At 40.4% G+C, this 21,092-nt stretch overlaps 2 protein-coding genes across 4 annotated transcripts in view; one reads left to right on the top strand and one right to left on the bottom strand.

Annotated features, from left to right (window-relative positions):
• The window catches only part of myo18ab (myosin XVIIIAb), a 141,676-nt gene extending 136,658 nt beyond the window's left edge, over positions 1 to 5,018 (bottom strand). For all 3 annotated transcript variants that reach the window (XM_036561521.1, XM_036561477.1, XM_036561485.1), the window contains exons 1-2: positions 4,902 to 5,018; positions 2,170 to 3,316 (exon numbers count right to left, since the gene is read on the bottom strand). In XM_036561521.1, the coding sequence (XP_036417414.1) occupies positions 2,170 to 3,195 (1,026 nt within the window). In that variant the 5' untranslated portion in view covers positions 3,196 to 3,316; positions 4,902 to 5,018. The remainder of the gene's footprint in view (positions 1 to 2,169; positions 3,317 to 4,901) is intronic.
• A 4,754-nt stretch (positions 5,019 to 9,772) lies between these two features.
• Positions 9,773 to 21,092, top strand: appbp2 (amyloid beta precursor protein (cytoplasmic tail) binding protein 2). The gene is made up of 13 exons (XM_036561421.1): positions 9,773 to 10,151; positions 11,253 to 11,341; positions 12,191 to 12,342; positions 12,426 to 12,549; positions 13,102 to 13,270; positions 13,357 to 13,446; positions 14,236 to 14,303; positions 14,390 to 14,495; positions 14,586 to 14,710; positions 15,167 to 15,252; positions 15,493 to 15,683; positions 16,353 to 16,518; positions 16,609 to 21,092. Exons 1-13 carry the CDS (start codon positions 10,014 to 10,016, stop codon positions 16,869 to 16,871), a joined length of 1,767 nt encoding a protein of 588 aa, XP_036417314.1. The 5' UTR covers positions 9,773 to 10,013; the 3' UTR covers positions 16,872 to 21,092.

Here is a 21,092-nt window from a genome sequence, read left to right as displayed (position 1 = left end):
GCTGATCTGAACTGTTGTAGGCTTAATATATGGACATATGCATAGTGTCATCAAAGAAACAGCAAATTCAAAACAGACTGTGTTTTCAGCTTTATTTCAGTACAGACTGTATAGATTGGATTAGTGAACTGTACATTTTAAAACTTAAGCAATGTTTACAGTACTACATTAAATTCATTTCAAGAAAGTGAGGACAATGTAGTTTTCCATGATATGGGCCCCTTAAACTGCAAAAAAGGCTTCTTACATTGGCACTTCTCATTTACAAAAATGGTCTTCTGAATCTCTGAATGGTTCTCTAAATCTCTGAATCCACTGAAGGGTTCTTTAGGGAACCAAAAGCTGTTCTTCTATGGCCCCCATAAAGAACCCTTTATGGTATCTTTATCTTTAAGAGTGCATGACATATTTCCAAATACATTTCAATATAGTATCCTCTCCATGCAGACAAACACACACTCCAAAAATTAAAATTGAAGCCAGAACCCAAACCTAGTAACTATAAAACCTAGTAACTCCATGAGGTCTGACTGGTACTGCTAAAACTGAAACCAGAAATTGCATCCATGAACAGAAATGGATTATCATTTTTTTATTACTAAGAGCTTGAGATGACCTACAGTAAATGTCATGCTAAGATAAACTTATATTACAGATCTGTAAAATACATCAACAGTATTTATAATCAGTACACTTTTGTGAAATTGTTGTACCTGGCAGAGAACAGAATCAATTGTTAGCCCCTCCGCACTAAAGTTCCTCTCAATACTGCTGCAACTGCATAAATGAGCTTAGCACACCTCAGGGGAGTTTAACAGGCAAATGGGTAAGATCTGCTGTGACCTTCAACCAACAAAACACATCTCTTTCATCATTCGCTTTATGACTGTGATTAATGTACCCAGTCCTCAAACTCTAGAGCTATCCCAAACATGCTAAACAAATCTACTATATAAAAAAGGATCCACTCATTAGAAAACAAACCTGAGCCTGATCCAGGCACAATGTTGTAAGCGAAAACACTGGACCGAACCTGGCACAAAACCTGATATTCGGTCGGTCCCCGTCTGGCTCGGGTTATGTAACACACCTCTAAAGCGCACACACACACACACACACACACACACACACACACACACTCATTTAGCACAAAGAAATAAGCACAAACTCTGGACAGTAGTAGAGCAAAAATCTATGACACTAAAATATGTGCCATTTTTATCTGCTATCCAAGATAAAAGATAAAGATAAGCTTCAATTGCTTCCTGCAGTACCATATAACAGTCCACCACAACACCACAGTGTGGTGTGGTTCTTTTGAGTTGTCATCTTCAAAGCTGCCACTCCACCAGCACCCCCACCCAGGACAGCCTAGCAGAAACACTTGAGCTCATTCAGGGCTGGGTGGCTGTGACCCTGGAGTGAACATCCTCCTTAAACACAACGCTTAATTAAACCAAGTGTTTAGTTGAGCCATAAAGGAACTGTGCTAGTTTTTTTTATTGCCATAATGGTGGAAAAAGAAACACTGGACATTAAAAAAATGTGCAGACTCAACATTAAGTACTATTAAGATCCATTACTCCTGGGTCGCTTTTAAAAGAGATCTGAGGTGAGGAAAATACTCGTTAGATTGTAGTCCATCCAGATGTCCACCCTGAAAAAGTGGTTTGTTTAGTTCATATGGACATGTTCATCTAAATCAGTGATCACCAATGTTGTTCCTGGAGATTTACTAGAGTTCAGTGTCTAACACAATGCATCCCCTTTAACCTAATGCTAATGTACCTCATTCACCCAATAACACGTTAATTAGCTGGTGCAGTTGTTGCACACTGTGCAATATGGGCAAAACACCATATTGCGATAATAATGCTACATACTGCCAAGCAACACATTACACTGTGGTGAAATCTTAAATATTAAACCAAATGATCTTGAGGAAAAATATTTGTTTGTGAATCATGAAACTGCTTTGACTTATGAAAACCCCACAAAAACACTTATACACTGCAGGACAGCAGACCTCCAGGACCAGGTAGATCTCTACAGACCATTGATCTAAATGATGCTTATTTCAGAGGAGAACCACTATGGAACTTTTTCCATGTATTCGGGGAGTGGCTGCACTGCCGGCAAAAGTAAAGACAGAAAGAAAAGAGGACTTACATCAAAGGCCTCACGCCGCAGCCCTTCCGTGTTCCTCAGCCAGCAGCGGCTCAGTTCACTCAGCTCAAGGATGGGCTGCACCTTCAGTCGCACAGTGTCACCTGACTGCCGGATCATTTCCACGATCTCATCTCTATTCTTGTTCTCCACATTTCTCCCATTGATCTCCACTAGTCGGTCTCCAGGCACCAGCCCTAGGGCCAGGTCCTTGGTGCCAGCTCCAGGCTCTGCAAAGTGAACCACGCGTCTATACACTCCTCCATCTGTGCCACGATCCAGCATGGTCGTTCGGCGCAGAGAGAAGCCGAAGTCACCAGTATTGCGTCTCTGGAGCTCCAGCTCCCTCACCTCCGGCTTCGGTGGAGGGACAACGGCAGGCAGGCGCATGTCTGCTGGAAATGTCTTCTCCACAACCTCTGGGATGTGAACCTTTTTGGCAGGAGCCACCTGCTGCTGCTGCTGGAGGCTCTGCTTCCGCTGCTGCAAGTCAAGGAGTTTGACCTCCACCTGAGGGGAGGGGGCGGCCGAATTCTGCCCAGATGGTGTAGAACCTTCCGAAGGACTCTCTTCTTTACTCCTCTGAGAGAAAGAAAAGCGTTTCATGATCTGGCCCATCTGCGAATTCTGCATGGCCAGAGAACCAAACCTAGCTGCCCGCTCCTTTACGGAAGCACGGTGCCCATCTTGGCCATAATCCCCCTTCAGATCATCACTGGAGCTGGCTGCGCTGAGCTGGTCTGCATCCAGGACCATGCTGCTGCGATTACTAAGGCCATCGGATTCTATATCGGTCAGACTGAGCTCGGTGCTGCTGGCTACTTTGATGGGGATGGGGTTGGAAATCTCTAGCTTGTTCCTGGAATCCCGCTTGGAGCTGCGGTTCAGATTGAAGAAGCCCCTTCTCATGCTCATTTCATCAAGGCTGCGAAGCTCTGCGGCAGACATCCTCTCTCGCTTATCTTTCTTGTCCTTCTTCTCCTTCCTCCCCACATCCTTCTCTTTGTCCTTTTTCATCAAGTTGAACATGATTTGTCTTTTGAGACAGCACGTCCCACAGCTGTGGCCCTGATATCTGTAAATGTAAGGGATTTTTCCATACAGGGACGGGGTGGCTAATGTCACTCCAAACTGGCTTAATTAACGAAGTCTGGGAAGAAAAAAGACAAAGTCAGGTCATAATATATATGAGATAAGAATGTGTTTTGGGTATTTTATAAACATTTTACTGAATAGCTTAAATGGGGGTGATGGAGGCCTAAAGGCTGTGAGCGGCGTTTTATTGTAAGAAAAATGTTTTATTAATAATAACAACAACAATAACATGCTAATAACAACAAGTTCAAGCATAAAGGCTTCACAGGGGACTTATGAAACCCACAGGCCTCTAAATACCAGCTTTAGCATTCCCAGATTCCCACCAGCGGGAGACCCCAACATCCAAACAAGTTCCATTAACAAATTCCTCCCCAAAAGACAGCAGACTATTCCTCAATAACTATAAAGAGCAAGAGAGACTGTTTTTATGTGAAACGTTGCTGTTATTCCTAAGACTAGGTTTACAACACACAAATTCAATACAAATCACAGAATCTCCACATTCAAAAATACTTGTATAACTTTATTATGGGTCTAAACTCAAAAAGCACTACAGTCTTTAAATATAAACGACTACAACTCTATTAAAGCCATTCAGTATCGACTTAAAACAACAAGTCTGAGGTATATCAGGCTTCAATGCTAGTCTGAGTGAATGTCCACTGCCATATACCTTTCAAGACATATGAGCTGAAAATGTTAGTCAAGATATGCATAGTCCAGATGTCCGGTTCAGACAGGTAACTTGACAACGTTATAGAACATTACTGGCTCGATTTTTTCTACAAAAACATACACTACAAAAATGTGCACCCCGTTTCAGCCTTTTAAATGGAAAATATCCACCCAGAACACGAACATATCATTTACCACATGCGCAGCGTGTGGATCAATACTTTCCTCGTTGACAGCATGTCTCGTCTTGTTGGACTAACAACCTCAAGTCTTCACAGGCCCGACCAACATGACGTTTCCAAATAAATACCTACTGGAATCTGGATCACAGTCATATCACCATCTCTCAGGGTTTCTTACAGATTCTGTTTATTTATTGTTTAACGCGAGTCAGTCAAACAGGGGATGACAAAGGAGCAGCACTGAAAAGAGGCACCGCGTTTAGTGTCCATAGATAAAAAGGCCTACCAAATATTCTAGTCTTCCGACTATAAAGTAAATCCTTAAGGATATCTGAACAAATTGACAAAAAAACTACAAAAACCAATAAAGTTGACAATTGAGGGCTGAGCCGTATTATAACACAGCTAGCCATGCCAGAGTCAGAGCCCCAGCGGTGCTGTCGAAATTCGGCCGTTAAAAGGCAGGACCCGAATTTTCTCAAACGACATTATGTAACGTCGCTATAAAAACCAGTACGATATTCTGAGAAAACCAGAAACCCACCGCTTTATCATCTCTCTGCAGTTAGCTAGCAAGCTAACAGCGGTTAGCACGACTAACTGCCAGACTGTCCTTTCTCTGCCTTAACAATATGCAGGGGCAGATCCTGCTGCTGATCCCACTACAAACATCACTAAACGGGGACTTTGCTTCCCGAAAACCTCCAAACAATAAGACGGCGCGCTTTCCAATGAACAGAAGCAAACCCAAGATTGTGTGTAAACCTGCGCTGGACTCACCGTTATCCGAGGACTGTGTTTATGCGGAGAACAGGGCTGTGCTGTGTGTTAGCTGCTCGGTGTGTCTCCGATGGGCGCAGCGTTAAAAAAGCAGCGGCCGCGCTGGAAATGTAGGATGTGATAAAGGCTGGCGGTCCGCCTCGTGTTTCCCACAAAACACGGCGAAACGGCGAGCCCTGCTGGAGGGATGTGGAACTGCAGGATACGTTTCATCCCAAAAATAAAAGTAGCAAATGAACTACGTGAGGAAAAACACTGCAGTAAGAGCAAAAAACACTAAATAGTAAACAACTAAATAATAAACTAAGTAATAAATGTTAAAACAAATTTAATAAAACTAAAAATTTAAGTAATATTAAAATGTTTTTGTTATCAATGTATGGTGATAATAATAAATACAGTTTACAAATAGGCACTGCAGCTGTAGGACTATTTTGCAATCCATTTACTGTTTAGTCCCTACTGTCCTGTACGTAATGGGTGCATAGTTTATTGTATAATGTTTTGTATAGTTTATTGTTAGGGGATTGATATTCAATATGATGATATTTCCCAAATACATCATGGTATCTCATTACCTTCCTGACACCTTCTCCTCTGTTCAAAAAGAATGTCTTATAAATCTGACGTACACTGTCAGAAAAAAGGGCACCGTGCTGGCAGATTTTAGTCCCTCAAAGTATATATAATGTCCAATTGCATATCCAAAATGAGTTTTAAATGTACTTTACATTCACAAAGATGCATATTTGTATCTATTCTTAGCTTAAAGTAAAAATCATGTCACAACATGGTATACAGAATCAGTGTAACTTAAAACATAATTGCATATTACCATTAATTTAATAATATGGTATGTTTACACACAGTAAAAGTTCCATATTAAGTGAATGTTATCTAAGTAAAGAACCTCAAGCTGTACCTTAAAAGAGTCATTTGTTTTGATTAAATATTTTGGTTCCAGCTAAACATTTTGTGTATTTTGTTTCTCACTCAGCATATCTCTGTAGTGAGATGAAATAAAAAAAGTTGGCTTTGACTTGATTGATTGATTGATTGATTGATTGATTGACTGACTGACTGACTGACTGACTGACTGACTGATTGACTGACTGACTGGCTGACTGATTGACTGAATGACTGACTGATTGACTGATTGACTTACTGATTGATTGATTGACTGACTGATTGACTGACTGATTGACTGACTGACTGACTAATTGACTAACTGACTAACTGAATGACTGATTGATTGATTGATTGATTGATTGATTGAGTCACTGATTCACTGACAGACTTTCTATATAGTCACCTAAGAATATTGTCTGGAAACATATGAACACTTTAAAGAACTGTCACATATAAATGGATCATATGATTTACCAGAAATAGAAAGAAAGGCAGAAGAGACAGGAAAAGTTTATTAAACAGCACATACAAGGAGTTTCATTCCTAAACACATTTTTAAAATAGATAAACACCTGACTTTATTTTTTTTCTCTACTGAAGGTGATATTATTGTTGTTTTCTGTGTGTGTAAACTCCACTCCCAACAATGTATGTGATATACATTTTTTTAAAGTGGTCTAAAATGTGTTTTGTGATTAAACCCTTCATACTTTGCTCAGATCTCCTGAAGTATAAATAATGTTGTTTGTTTAGTATCAAGGGTCTGATTTCACTTTTCCTTTGTTTCCTGCTACAGCATTTTTGGTGCAGTAAGTCTTCTCAGAAAGCTTTTCAGTGGAGGCTGTCTGAAGGTCTTATGCTCTACTTGTGCTGTTGTAGCAGAGGTGGACATCAACCGATCACTGAGAGTTTAATTTCACAAAGCTCAGTGATGCTATATATTACTGTTATCATGTAAAATCTTCTATTTAGACTGGCACAAATGTGTCAACTAAGCACCCTAGGGATAATATAAAAACAGATAATGGTTCAATTTCTATCTCTTTTTGTTTTTTCAATCTTTCAGTGGGTTACGGAGTGAATTAGGATGCATTGTATAAAGGCATTTTATATATATGATGCACCTAAAGATATACATTAATAAAATAGTACCCTCAAAAGATTGGCGAAAGTTCAAAAATAGCTCATGGCTGCCAGAATGACCGGAGTGGGTGGACATTTTAACCAACACTTTTATAAATGCACTGGGGGATGTCTCACCACTTTTGACTTCAGGCTGCTTATTTCAATAAAACATAAGGCCAAACTATGTGAAATTGACTAAATGCCAGTTGCAATATTTCATTGTGCTACAGTGCTAAGCTATATAAGCGTATATATAAACTATATAAGAGACCTTGTCGTCAGTCAGGCAGCTGCTGTTGTATTAGCATGCTTTTTATTGTTATTTTACTGTTATTCTTTTGTAGGTGGGGTGCCACCCCTGGTAATGCACTAAGGTTTTAAAATAATGGCTGCTCCAGCCAAACAGTGCATAGAGTGTCTAATAAAGAGACATTTTTTGATTTAGCCACAGTTCCTCTCTGAGTATATAGTGCACTATTTTGGGTAGAAGCCAAAATATCATTTCACATAGTGCACTGTATAGGGAGTGAGGAGCTAGAGATTTAGCTCTAGTTTTCCTAGCATGTACAGGCTTTTTGGATTTAACTCATACAGAACTCTAATATATGGCAATGTAATGGCTTCTTATATATGACATATATTAGCATATATGAATTTCCATTATGTCCAACTGATATTAGTCACATATGGACATACACGCAACATATATGCCAACTTATTTAAAATGGGCCATTTTAAAAAATGGGGCAAATATTCAAATCATATGTCAACATATATCTGCAACACATGTTTAACAACATATTATAGAAAACATTAATCATATACAGATAACAAATTACTGCAGTTTTTTATTGCCTGTATGTTTCTGGTGGAGTTCATTTTGAATTTTTGCTTTAAAAAGTCTTTCGGTGTTTGTATGCATTGAAGTGTTTTATCAAACATATACAGCGGGTGAAATAAGTATTGAACACGTCACCAATTTTCTAAGTAAATATATTTCTAAAGATGCTATTGACATGAAATTCTCACCAGATGTCGGTAACAACCCATCCAATCCACACATGCAAAGAAATCAAACCATAGAGGGCCATAAATTAAGTTATGTGTAATAATGAAAAATGACACAGGGAAAAAGTATTGAACACGCTTACTGAAATTTATTTAATACTTTGTACAAAACCCTTTGTTGGTGATGACAGCTTCAAGATGCCTCCTGTAGTTGCATGTACTGCTCAGGTGTGATTTTGGCCCATTCTTCCACACAAACACTCTTCAAATCCTCAAGGTTCCGTGGGCTCCTTCTATGAACTCTGAGCTTTAGTTCCTTCCATAGATTTTCAATTGGATTCAGGTCAGGTGATTGGCTGGGCCATTCTAGCAGCTATATTTTCTTTCTCTGAAACCAATTGAGAGTTTTCTTGGCTGTGTTTGGGATCATTGTCTTGCTGAAATGTCCACCCTCGTTTCATCTCCATCCTGGTAGATGGCAGCAGATTTTTATCATGAATGTCTTGGTACATTTGTCCATTCATCCTTCCTTCAATTATATAAAGCGTATCAGTGCTGTATGCTGAAAAACAGCCCCACACCATGATGTTCCCACCTCCAAGCCTCACTGTTGGTATGGTGTTTTTGGGGTGATATGCAATGCCTTTTGACCTCCAAACATGGTGAGTTTTATGGCATCCAAAGAGTTCAATTTTGGTCTCATCTGACCAGACTATATTCTCCCAGTATTTCACAGGCTTGTCTAAATGTTGCTGAGCAAACTTTAAATGTGCTTCAACACGCATTTTCTTCAGCAATGGAGTCTTGCGTGGTGAACGTGCACACAGGCCATGGCGGTTGAGTGCATTACTTATTGTTTTCTTTGAAACAATTGTACCTGCTGATTCCAGGTCTTTCTGTAGCTCTCCACAAGTGGTCCTTGGCTCTTGGACAACTCTTCTGATAATTCTTTTCACTCCTCTGTCTGAAATCTTGCAGGGAGCACCTGGTCGTGGCCAGTTTATGGTGAAATGATGTTCTTTCCACTTCCGGATTATGGCCCCAACAGTGCTCACTGGAACCTTCAGTAGTTTAGAAATTCTTCTGTAAGCAATGCCATCAGTATGTTTTGCAACAATAAAGTTGCAAAGGTCTTGAGAGAGCTCACTGGTTTTACCCATCATGAGATGTTTCTTGTGTGGCACCTTGGTAATTACACACCTTTTTATAGGCCATCAGTTGAACCCGCTGATATTAATTTGCACTATGTGGCAGGATTGCTTTCTAATTACTGATAGATTTCAGCTGGTGTCATGACTTTCCATGGCTTTTTGCACCTCTCTTTCTTCATGTGTTCAATACTTTTTCCCTGTGTCATTTCTCATTATTACACATAATTTATGGACCTCTATGGTTTGATTTCTTTGCATGTGTGGATTGGATGGGTTGTTACCGACATCTGGTGAGAATTTTATGTCAATAGCACCTTTAGAAATATATTTACTTAGAAAATTGGTGACGTGTTCAATACTTATTTCACCCGCTGTATGTATGATCCAGTATGATCCATATATTACGCATAAATCTTACAATAAAATGTTAAATATTACAATTACTTTTTTCATTCACAAACTTGCCTGACTGACCTCGAGAAGGACAATAATTGAATCATTTAGTTACATGGCTCGAGCGTAGGAAAATATGAAACAGGGCAGGGCAGCGAACTTCATGACCGGAGCTGGGACACAATGGGCTGAACGGTTCTGCCTTCATCTCGGAGCTCTGCAGAGATGAATTTCTCCAGTGTGCCCAGCAGGTGTCGCCGGTGAGAGCGTCCCGTCCCTCACGTCTGCCCCTGTACGTCACTGCGTCGAGCAGAAAGAGAGAGAGTGGGGGGCGAGAGAGGGAGAGAGAGGTTTAAACATGCGATTATGACGGGTTTGCGTTCATAACCCGAACGACAGTCTATTGGTGTTGGGCTTTCAGTGGAGAGGTGTATGAGGAGTGCCGGAGAAAAGACTTTTACCTCGATCAGGTAGCGGAGGAGGTGAGAGCAGGAGGAGGCAGCTGGATTTGGAGAAGGAAAACAACATGGCCGCTGTGGAGCTCGAGTGGATCCCTGAGACGCTGTACAACACCGCGATATCAGCAGTGGTGGACAACTACAGCCGGTCGCGGCGGGACATACGGTCTCTACCAGAAAATATACAGTTCGATGTCTACTACAAGGTAACAGGGGGCGTTTATGGGTCGGATTTAACGCATTAAGACTTTTGTCGGTGGGCGAGCTGGGTAGCTAACGTTGACTCTGCTAGCTAGATTAGCTAACGCTGGCTAATTGTAATGTACCTATAGGTCGCAAAGAAATGAGTGTTTTAATATTAGCGCGTTAGTTGGGTTTAACAACAGTGGTAGAGGTTAGTTTGAAACAGTGGCAGGATATAAAAAGAGACTGTCACATTTTCTGAAAACGGTTATTGCGGACAGTCTGTCTTTTTAGGTATCAAATATGAGCAGTATGAGCGGCTAACTCGGTAAGTTGACTTAATAGCTGACCTAACGTTAGCTAGCTAGTGTCAACTAACGGTAGTCAAGTAGGTTACTTTCTGTTGCATGTCACAATTTTAGTACGCTTGGTTTGGTATAATTATAAAGCAGGAAAAAACCCTTCATAGCTAGTTGGCTCAGGCTGTCCTCATCATATTGTTAAAATGAAGAGCTGAATGAGTTTGATGTCGGGCAGGAATAACACCCCTTTTTACAGGCTGTTTCACTGAGGACTCCACAGACGTCGGTATTTTACCATGGGCACGTTTAGTTCACTGTTGTAAGTTAAGTACGTTGAAATAGGAAATAAATGGGTTATATCGCTTTGTCAGTTCTTTGTGTCTTCCTTCTTCACAAAACAAAGCGTGCTGCGTTCTCCCCCAGTTTCAGTGTTTGAATATTTCACAATTAAATAGTTAATTGTGCATCGATTTCCTTTTGTATGTAATTGGCTCGGTAGGCAAATAGAAGATTAATAATAGTGCACCTTACGTAAGTGTGTTTACATCAAGTTCTTCTTATCAGGCAGGCTGTCAACTGGTTTCAGAGCAGAATGCTGTCAAGAGGGTGTTGACATTGTTGGACATTATAAAAATCAAGCAGTTGGTCAGAGGTCTGGTCTTGCGCAAACTACTTTTCAGCTGTTTTTCTGTTTCTTAGTGCCCTGTTTGTGTTCCTTATGCCCATTTTCTGACTATTTCTTTCCCAAGGGAATTGTCTACTTATCTCTCTGTCAAATGGACAAAAAGAGTTATCATTCTCACATGTCTCCCTGTTTTCCAGCTTTACCAGCAAGGCCGGCTTTGCCAGCTGGGAGGGGAGTTCTGTGAGCTTGAGGTCTTTGCCAAAGTCCTACGAGCCTCTGACAAAAGGTATTTGACAATAGAACCCAGCTGTACACTGTTTGTCCACTTTGCATGGTGTAAAGTATGGGCCTATTTTACTGTCACAAAGGAGTGATCTTAGTGACTACTGTCTGAGACTGAATGTGTGTCAGCTTGGACATTTGGCATTATGTGGTATTTATAGAAAATTAGGATTGTTGGAAAACTTTAAGTCTCTCTCAGTATCACTACTGGCAGGGGTGTAATTTAATGCCTCACATCTTCTTGCACTGAGATATTGTAATGTTTTGTTTTATTCCTTTAACTGAGTTAAGTGGTTAAGCTCCTTGCGGTGTCTCTACAATAGACATGGCATATAGCTATCAGTGGGTATCAGGCTGATATCAACAGAACATTCTGGATCAGATATCAAAGGGGAAAAAACAATGAATCCAATCCAGTAACAAATCTAGCTTGAAATATCATACCCGCATTGTATGATGTCATGTTGTTGGCGGTATATTTCTTCTTATGGGGTGGGAGAGTTTCTGGTTTACTCATCTTAAGTGCTTGAGTTAAAAATAGTTCATTTTGAAACGTACTGCTTCTTGTAGATGAAATAGCACAGTACTCAGTTTTTGATTTCAGAATTGAAAGTCTGTCAGAAAAGAATGTGTTTTTGCGCCATCTTTACAACCATGTCTACTCTAGAACCATTGGTTGCACTGAGGGATTCTAATGTAATGGTTACAGATAAAAATATAATGTCTTAAAAGAGCATGAAGACAGAATGTTGAAAGTCCTTTTTCTGGATCACTGAGTAATTTTTTCTTCATATCTTGTCAGTTCTTTGATCTTTCCAGCGTCTGAGTATTGTCTTTCCTTTCCCCCCCTCAGACACCTCCTCCATCACTGTTTCCAAGCTCTGATGGACCATGGTGTTAAAGTGGCCTCAATCTTGGCAAACTCCTTCAGTCGTAGATGCTCATACATCGCAGAGTCAGATGCTCATGTTAAAGAGAAAGCTATCCAGTTTGGCTTTGTTCTAGGTCAGTCACACTCTTTTTCTGAGTAGCCTATTGTGTAGCTTTACACTGACATTGGCAGTAATAAGTCTTTTTTTTCCTGTTAGGTGGTTTTCTGTCAGATGCTGGCTGGTATGGAGATGCAGAGAAAGTCTTTCTCTCGTGTCTGCAGTTGTGTACGTTACATGATGAAGTTCTGCACTGGTATCGTGCAGTGGAGTGCTGTGTGAGGTGAGTTTAAATGTCCTTAGAACTTCCATCTCTTTCAGTAAAAGCTGGTGAGGGCAGGGCAGTCACTACTTGTTTTAAGGGCCGATCACATTAGCATTTTGAGAAAATTGTCCTTGTCATGGGTTTCATATTGCAGACTGCCAGCAGCAAATTTAGTATGCAAAACTTCATTTAGTTTATGTATGCCATTTTTGTGTACTTCCTGACCTATCTATAAATTTGTTCATAATGAAAAAGCTTTGTACAGTAAATTGGGAGGCAGGATTAGATTGGTTAGCTAGGTAATCACTGCTGAAGTACTAATAGCACCAGTAGGATTTTTTCATTGCTGATCTTTCATCTCTAAAATATCCAGCATGGTCATGCCTATTTCACATGGAGACTCAAATTGCAAATTTCTTCTGTGACTGGATCTCTGAACTGAAGTCATGAGACTAAATGAGCTCTCAGATTATTTCATGAAGACGTAACACCAGTGATCACTGGCCTGCTCTACTCACTAAGCTACAGTTTTGATTCTTCTTATTGTTCCCTCTGTTTTAATTGTGTCAGGTTGCTTCATGTACGTAATGGCAACTGCAAATATCACCTGGGAGAGGAGACCTTTAAACTGGCCCAATCTTACATGGAAAAGCTAGCCAAACATGGCCACCACGCTAACAAGGCTGCCCTTTACGGAGAACTCTGCGCTCTTCTCTTTGCCAAAAGCCACTATGATGAGGTAGGGAGTTGAACACCAAGGCATAATAGGTATTCTGTTTGGGGAATATTTGGAACTTACTGTAGCTAAATGTTTTGGTGTTTCAGGCATACCGGTGGTGTATAGAGGCCATGAGGGAGATCACAGTAGGTCTGCCTGTGAAAGTGGTGGTTGATGTTCTGAGACAAGCCTCTAAGGTATGGCTTTAGCATTGTGGGATATTCATGTTTATCTTTTTAGAAGTACATAAGAACTGGCAAAGGTTGTCATGGATTTGATGATGATGTAGTTTTATGATTTCATGGATAATTTCACAGGCACATGTTAAACATATAATTCATTCTAAACACCAGACTACAGTGATAAAAGGCGGACTTTGGCTGTATAGTGAATGTAAAAGGGAATTCCACAAATTTTTCAAAATGTCTGTGTAATTCAGTTGTTGCAATGTAAACAAAATCATTCAGAGTGGTTTGATGTGAAATGGTTAAGTGTAGAGAAATTTACTGGTTCAAATTTCTTTATAATGGTGGTGATAGTAACCAAAGCTTGCAGTGTCTACAACACACACATAGCCATTTTACCCACTGTATAACAGGTGAACACATGTATGTCTTCTGAATTTTTATATGTAGCGTTGCTTTATAATGCCCTGCATGTTTTTGTCTACCAAGGATGGATTTGAAAAAAATATTTTGGGCCAAAAGCTTATCTCAGAAGTGTTGTAAAACGATGTCTCGGGCATCAGTCATGGTATTTATAAACGTTTTATGTAATGGTTTTCTGTGAGAGGGCCTTTCGGGGAATTAAATGCTTTGGACGTCTGATTCCTATCATGCCCACTGTGAACAATTTTGTCTCTGTAACTTTCTCTAGATTGGCACTTTCACATCAAGCTACTCTGAAAGACTTTGTTTATACATGAACCATTTAATAATACAGAATCCCCTTTTATCTCTTCATTACCATTGTTATCGTTTTTGTAGGCATGTGTTGTTAAACGGGAGTTCAGGAAGGCTGAACAGCTGATAAAACATGCAGTATTTCTTGCACGGTGAGCTACCTCTAACACTTATTTTGTCTTTGTATTTTGTTTAATTGTACCAAAAGACATTACTAACACAAAAATGTATTTTTTAGAGAACATTTTGGACACAAGCACCCCAAATATTCAGATACACTGCTAGATTATGGATTTTATCTACTAAATGTGGATAACATCTGCCAGTCTGTTGCCATATATCAGGTGGGTTTAATGTAATTTTTCTCAAAACTGTTCACACCTTTTGAGAAAAGTTCTCTGGTTATTAATTATGTTGATACATTCTGTTGTCAGACTGCCCTTGATATTCGGCAGTCCGTATTTGGAGGGAAGAATATTCACGTGGCCACAGCGCATGAAGACCTGGCGTACTCCTCTTATGTGCACCAGTACAGCTCTGGTAAATTCGAGAATGCACTGTGAGTAACCTGCTCTATTCCTGGACCTGCTAATTGGTTATTTGGATAGAAAGAGAGAGCAGATTGTGATTGTTAGATCTTATTTAAAAAAATATGAGAAAGGATATTATTTGTGTTTACTTATTTTTGTACTGCTAGGAAAGGGTCTGATAAATATTATGTAGGTCAGAGGCAAAACTGCAAGGATGTTCCAATGCAAAAATAGAAAGCATGCAAAACAAATTTCAGTCTTCCTAAATTCATTGATTGCCAAGTATTGCTTTTCACAAAATGGCATGCTACTCCCTCTAGGAACAGCACTACTTGTCCTACCCTCTAACCTAGTTAAAGTGTTATGTCAGAGGGGATGTCTTTATTTTTATTAATGGAAAAGTTTATTCAGGAAGATAAAAATGTGCCTATTTCATGTGTAATGAGCTCTGTGGTCTTACCCAGGACTTGTGCTGTTGTGTTTAGATTTCACGCAGAACGTGCCATAGACATCATAACTCACATTCTCCCAGAGGACCATCTGCTGCTGGCCTCATCCAAGAGGGTGAAAGGTTAGAGTCGCACTCGCAACAGCTTTCATAACTTTCCTTATTCACAGCTGCATCTCTGTAAAGACGACATGGAGACAACCCTTGACAGTTCAGAGTAGCTTTGTCCTCGTGGTATCATAGTTCTCCCTGGGGTATTGGCTCTGTTCAGCAAAAGAACAGAACACTTATTTCACTCTGTTACAGTTTCAGCAGGTCTTAAATTGCTCTTGATTCACTGTGTGTGTGACCCCTCTCCCATAGCCCTGATTCTGGAGGAGATTGCCATTGATTGCCATAATAAAGAGACAGAAGAGCGCCTCCTGCAGGAAGCCCATGACCTACACCTCTCCTCCTTACAGCTGGCCAAAAAAGCCTTCGGAGAGTTCAACGTCCAGACAGCAAAACATTATGGCAACCTAGGCCGCCTCTACCAATCCATGCGCAAATTTAAGGTTAGAGTTTCATAAATCTCTAAACCAGCCACTAACAGGTCAAGCTGTTTTACCCAGCTAAGCGAACGATAAATCCGCTTGCCCAGACAGGTTTTTAATGTGGTTGCTTGTAATTTAGAGAGCCTCACTTTCCTGACAGGGCAAGTCAGTGACAAGTTTCTCTAGCCTGATGCATTTTCAGCTGTCCTCCACAATCGGGCAGACACTATTTTTGACAGTTGTAATGTACTGTGTACAATGTCTGTACATGGAACAAAATGCATTTCAGTCTTGTGTAACAATGTTGTGACATTGCTATATTGTAATACAAAAATGATAGTGTGATAGTGATAGTGTGCATTGCAGAGAATGTGCACTCTATTAATTATGGCATCAAAGGCAACTGTTTTGAGCACCAAATTTGTAAATAACCAGCTCCAATCAGCAGTCCACACTAATTACTTTATTAGTAAGCTGTATAACAACATAAATTCAGTTTTGAATTTTGTTCAAAATATCGTAAGAATATTGAATCATAAATCCAGTATTGAGAACCAAATTAAATTGTGGGCCTAATGTATCGTTACATTTCTAGTTTGAGGTTGGTGTTTTACTGATTCAGCTCCTGCACACCCTGTTCACGGACAGATTAAATCAGACTGACTTTTTTATGCTGCTCTTTTATTGCAGGAGGCTGAGGAAATGCACATTAAGGCTATCCAGATCAAAGAGCAGCTGCTGGGGCAGGAGGACTACGAAGTAGCTCTGTCTGTGGGGCACCTGGCCTCTCTCTACAACTACGACATGAACCAATATGATGACGCTGAGCGCCTCTACCTGCGATCCATCGCCATTGGTGGGTAAAGCTAACAAATATAAACAACCCCCTTTGTTCCCACACCTTAGCATTCCACCATTTACCATGTGACTTATATATGCCCTTTAGGTAAAAAGCTGTTTGGGGAAGGCTACAGTGGACTTGAGTACGATTATAGAGGCCTGATCAAGCTTTACAACTCAGTGGGCAACTATGAGAAGGTTTTTGAGTACCACAACATCCTGTCCAACTGGAATCGTTTGAGGGACAGGCAGTTTGCTGTGGCAGATGCACTAGAGGACGTCAACACAAGCCCCCAGGCCACAGACGAGGTGGTGCAGTCCTTCCTGCTCTCACACAGCCACGCTGCAGGACGCTCCTGTATGGGCTAATGACAGAAACATGCGCTCTTCACTCCATATTCTCTCCACTCACCCTCAAAACCATCCACCTTCTCATACATGCCCACTCGAAATTATTCACATCAAACGACACCTGGCTGGGAGAGGGACCAGATCCCGAGGTCACCTATGCCAGCATGTCCATCAGCCCTAGTCACACTCATGAACCCTGAAGAAAATACATGGCATCTCTCCCAACACACTCAGCACTCATATTGTGGGGGGAGGGGAGAAGCCTTCTGTCATCACCAGGCTCACTTTCCTACAGAGGATCTTCAGACTTCAGAGGATCTGACTACTTCTCTGACTTGCTAAAGAAGACAGGAAAAATAGGTTAAAAAAATAAAAGAAACAGAGGGCAACCTTATATAGTTTTGCTGATTAAAATGTAAAATGCCCACTGTTTGGTTGTTGGGTTTATTTTGTTTGCATCTGAAGCATTGCTCCACACATCCACGCCCTCAGAGTTCTCTACGTGTGAGGCTGGGACAGAGCGCATCACCCACTGAAACAGGCCCGGTGGACAGAAAGGTCCTTTTCACCAAGACAAGTGAAGGACAATTACATGGGCACTTGAGTTTCTGTTCTTATGAAGGTTCTCCCTTTTCTTCGATGCAGAACCCTGCATTAAGGATTACATGTGTTTGCTATTTTGGCAAGTGCGAGGAGCCCTGTGTTACTCGATCATTTCTGAATTTTTTTTTTTCTCTCTTCTCTTCCTCATGCCATGTTGAAATCAGTGGATTCTATGGACCAGCGGATTTCCTTTTGCTTTAGATGCAAAGTTTTGTTCTTTCTTCTGATTTGTATTCATGCATATTAGTACCAATATAGCTTAATTTAAAATGCCAATAATTTATATGCAAACTGTGCTATAACCTTTAGATGTATCGTTGCAAGTGGATGAGCCAAATTCAACTTCTATTAAAACAGGAGATGAGACCATTGCTATCAGTTTGAGTGAACAGAGGTGGAGAGGAGAGGCTTTGACACACTGACCATGGCTCAGTGAAATAGCCCCATGACCCACACGGATGATGATTGTGAGGGTTGGCAATCATGTGGCTAGCTCTCATTGGTCGTCATCATTATCCTTTCAGAGCTCTATCCAGATCTGCATTGATCAAGACCTTTGGCCCTCTACCAGCTGTCGGGGATCCATAGAAAAGAGCTGATCGCTGCACCTGGCTTTGTGAGGAGGCACCACTACAGAGGGACCAATTGTATGAGGGGCGTACGCGGTTTGGAGCACTGTCATGGTGGCAGACATGCTTAAAAGTACCCTGTTGTACAGTGTAGACGACGAGTGCAATCTCATGCCACTGTACTCTTGACTGCTGAGTCAAACACCTTCACCTCAGTTACTTACTGATGGCTTCTCTCCACATATTATGTAACTCAATAAAAAAAGGCTCCCGGCAAGGCTTTGCGTAAAGCACGTTTACACAAAAACACATTTGTTACTTCTAAACAGGCAGTATTCTCAAAATTACATTTCCAAATTACATATTCAAAAACACAATTGTGTGTTCTATTTTACAAGACTATTGTTTGAACAGATGTTTTCTTTGTCTTAAGTGGCGAAACGATATTGTGAATTCAGTACTTTCCTACATGCACACACAAAATCACGTGTGTTTGTATGTATACAAATGATTAAAAATGTATGTGTGTATATACATAATAGCAAAGGCAGAGCCTTGCCTTGGTCAGTGGTCGCAGTGGTTAGGAATGTGCTGTCACGCAGCAGTGCATGCTGCCTCTGGTGGTACCCCAGGGTCCCAGCTCAAGCTAAAGTCCTAGCCTTAGCCTTAAAGGACGCTCGGCTGGTGGCACTCTACTCTGTCAGCCTTTCGCAATAGCTTGCTTCAAACCAACTCCCACCACAGAATTACAAAAGAGTTCAAAGACAACACTAACTAAGCTAGTCCCATACCAGCTCACACCTCCATGGCCACCTGGCTGCTGTGAGGGTACTGAGGTTAGCCTCACTCCTGGGATATATTCTTGAATTTAAACCTTTTTCAGCCACTCCATACAGACGTCATAAAGGGAATCAGGATGGAGAAAGAGTTTGCCTTGTTCACACTGACAAAAAAGAAGAATCGAGTGGAATATTACAAATCATCAAATAAAATAAGCTGTGATTTTAAAAACTGTATTTCCATTGCGCTGATAATTTGTAGTAACGACTGAATTGTACCATTCAAGTCATATCAGACATTTGTGACAGAAGATGGAAGTGAAACTCTTGTATCAACCTGTTGATGTGATTTTTAAAGTTTTAAGAGTGCATTTACAGCCCTCACCTTTTTAACATTTGTTGCTGTATTAGTTCGTACAAAACATTTAAGACGAAGGAAAAAAAAAGAATGACGTATTGGAGTAAACTTGTCTCCTCCTCTTCTAAATGATGCTCCTCATTTGAGAATATGTAGCTCTGAATGCTTTCTAATGAATGTTAAGGGCTCATTTGTGAACCTTAAGTGGTATTCCGTGGTGTGGTGTAACAGTGAAGAGCAACGGAGATTTTTGAGACTGTTTGAAACATCCAAAGGGATATCTTGTCTCATTTTTAGTGGGGCTAAAATGTAGTTCCCAAAAACAAAGGTGCTTCTTTGTCGATTCTGGTATTTCCTTCTTTCTTTCTTCTTTTTTTAAGAGGACACCTTGTAATAATCTTATTGCATGTTTGAGTAACTACATGTACATAGATGTAGATGAAAATGGTTGTCGTCTCAGAGAGTTCATAATCACGTACAAAGAGAACCATCTACTGTTACACTAACAGGAATCGAATATCCCTGGAAATGAAATTTGGAACATGAACTTTGTGCCTCTGAAAAAGGTGAAACACCCTGAATGAATGGCTGTTAATGACCAAGTAGAACATTCTGGTGGATGGAGAACTGTTGAATGCTGGGTTGATTTATTGCGTAAAAAGTAGTAGGAACGTAAGGCTGACTAGTTTGCTGACCTGTCTAAATTTGAAATGCAAATAATTTCAGTCAAGAGTACTGCTGAGATGCCGGAACGGTCTTTATTGTAGACTGTGCTGGCGATAGACTGCACACTGCATGTGTTATGATTCTGAAAGCATAGGTATAAAGACAGCTCGCGCTACTGTGTCTGTCTACACAAAAGGAGAGTGGCCTTTTTGAATTATGCTGATTGGGTGTGTTCATGAAATCTTTCATCATTCGTTCTTGCAAGTTGTACACACTGCCGCAAACAGGTTACAGCCTAAGCGGTGTTGGGGAGAAGCTGCAGTGCTATGCTACTAGTTTAGTTAGTTTGATCTACTTCATTTGTTAAGTTACTACATTTTTAGTATTGTTTTGAGATCAATTTAGTTTTAAAGTAGTTCAATTCACTCCTCTCATCAAGTAGCAAGGTAGCTATGTCAAAGCTGTTACATTCTGCCTGATTTAAATGAAGTTTCATAAAATCCCAAGTTTAAGTCATGTTTATCATCAAGTAGTTTCTCATTTGTTTGTAGTTTCAATGTACTGCTTTTCTACCCATAATGGCTTTGTTGTAGCCCACCAACTACCACCGTAGAGCAGCTGGTAGCTTAGTAACATGTTTTAAGTAGCTTCCCCAACACTGAGCCAAAGTGCTATTTCTTTTTACTTAAGCTTATTCATTTTTGCATTGTGGTGGCGCTTAAGCAACTTTAGCAGGAAGGACTGTTTCCTTTGTCAAAAATAAATGTATATACACACAAATGAAACTGTCCTTTCTTCCATTTAATCACTTTGAGGGTTATGAATTTGTCTTTGAGTTTGTTTTATTGTCACTTTTTTTTATTATTATTTAACTCCATTCATGGAACAAAGCACACCCTTAAGTCAAGTCTTGGGACAAGGTGGAAGAAGTACACTTGCTCATTAAATTATGACTAAATGTCTCTGAAAACCGTGTCCGTTACCCGTGCCACAGTGAGCCTCTGCTCGGAGATGTTTTCACCTTGGATTCAAGTCATCTGATGTGTGATGTGTGTAACTAAGATTATTTCTGACTCTGTAGGGTCTGCTGTACATTGTACATCTGTAACCATCAAATCATATTAAACTCATTTGTATCCACAAGTTGTGAACACATGTAACTACTTCTAACTGGGGAGAAAAGATCTAAAGCAGATGTAGACTATAATTTCCTTTTTTTGACACACTGATGAGAGCAATATTAAAACACATTTTTGTCCTATCA

This window comes from Colossoma macropomum, unplaced genomic scaffold (assembly GCF_904425465.1).
Source record: "Colossoma macropomum unplaced genomic scaffold, Colossoma_macropomum, whole genome shotgun sequence".
NCBI classification, from domain to species: domain Eukaryota; kingdom Metazoa; phylum Chordata; class Actinopteri; order Characiformes; family Serrasalmidae; genus Colossoma; species Colossoma macropomum.
Note: the sequence above shows the minus strand (reverse complement) of the source record. Positions and strands in the feature narration are given on the sequence as shown.

Coding starts and splice junctions, on each gene's coding strand:
- appbp2 (XM_036561421.1), top strand. CDS start 10,014: ATGGCCGCTGTGGAGCTCGAGTGGATCCCTGAGACGCTGTACAACACC. Junction 11,342..12,190: donor CTACGAGCCTCTGACAAAAG/GTATTTGACAAT, acceptor TCCCCCCCTCAG/ACACCTCCTCCATCACTGTT. Junction 15,684..16,352: donor AATCCATGCGCAAATTTAAG/GTTAGAGTTTCA, acceptor CTTTTATTGCAG/GAGGCTGAGGAAATGCACAT.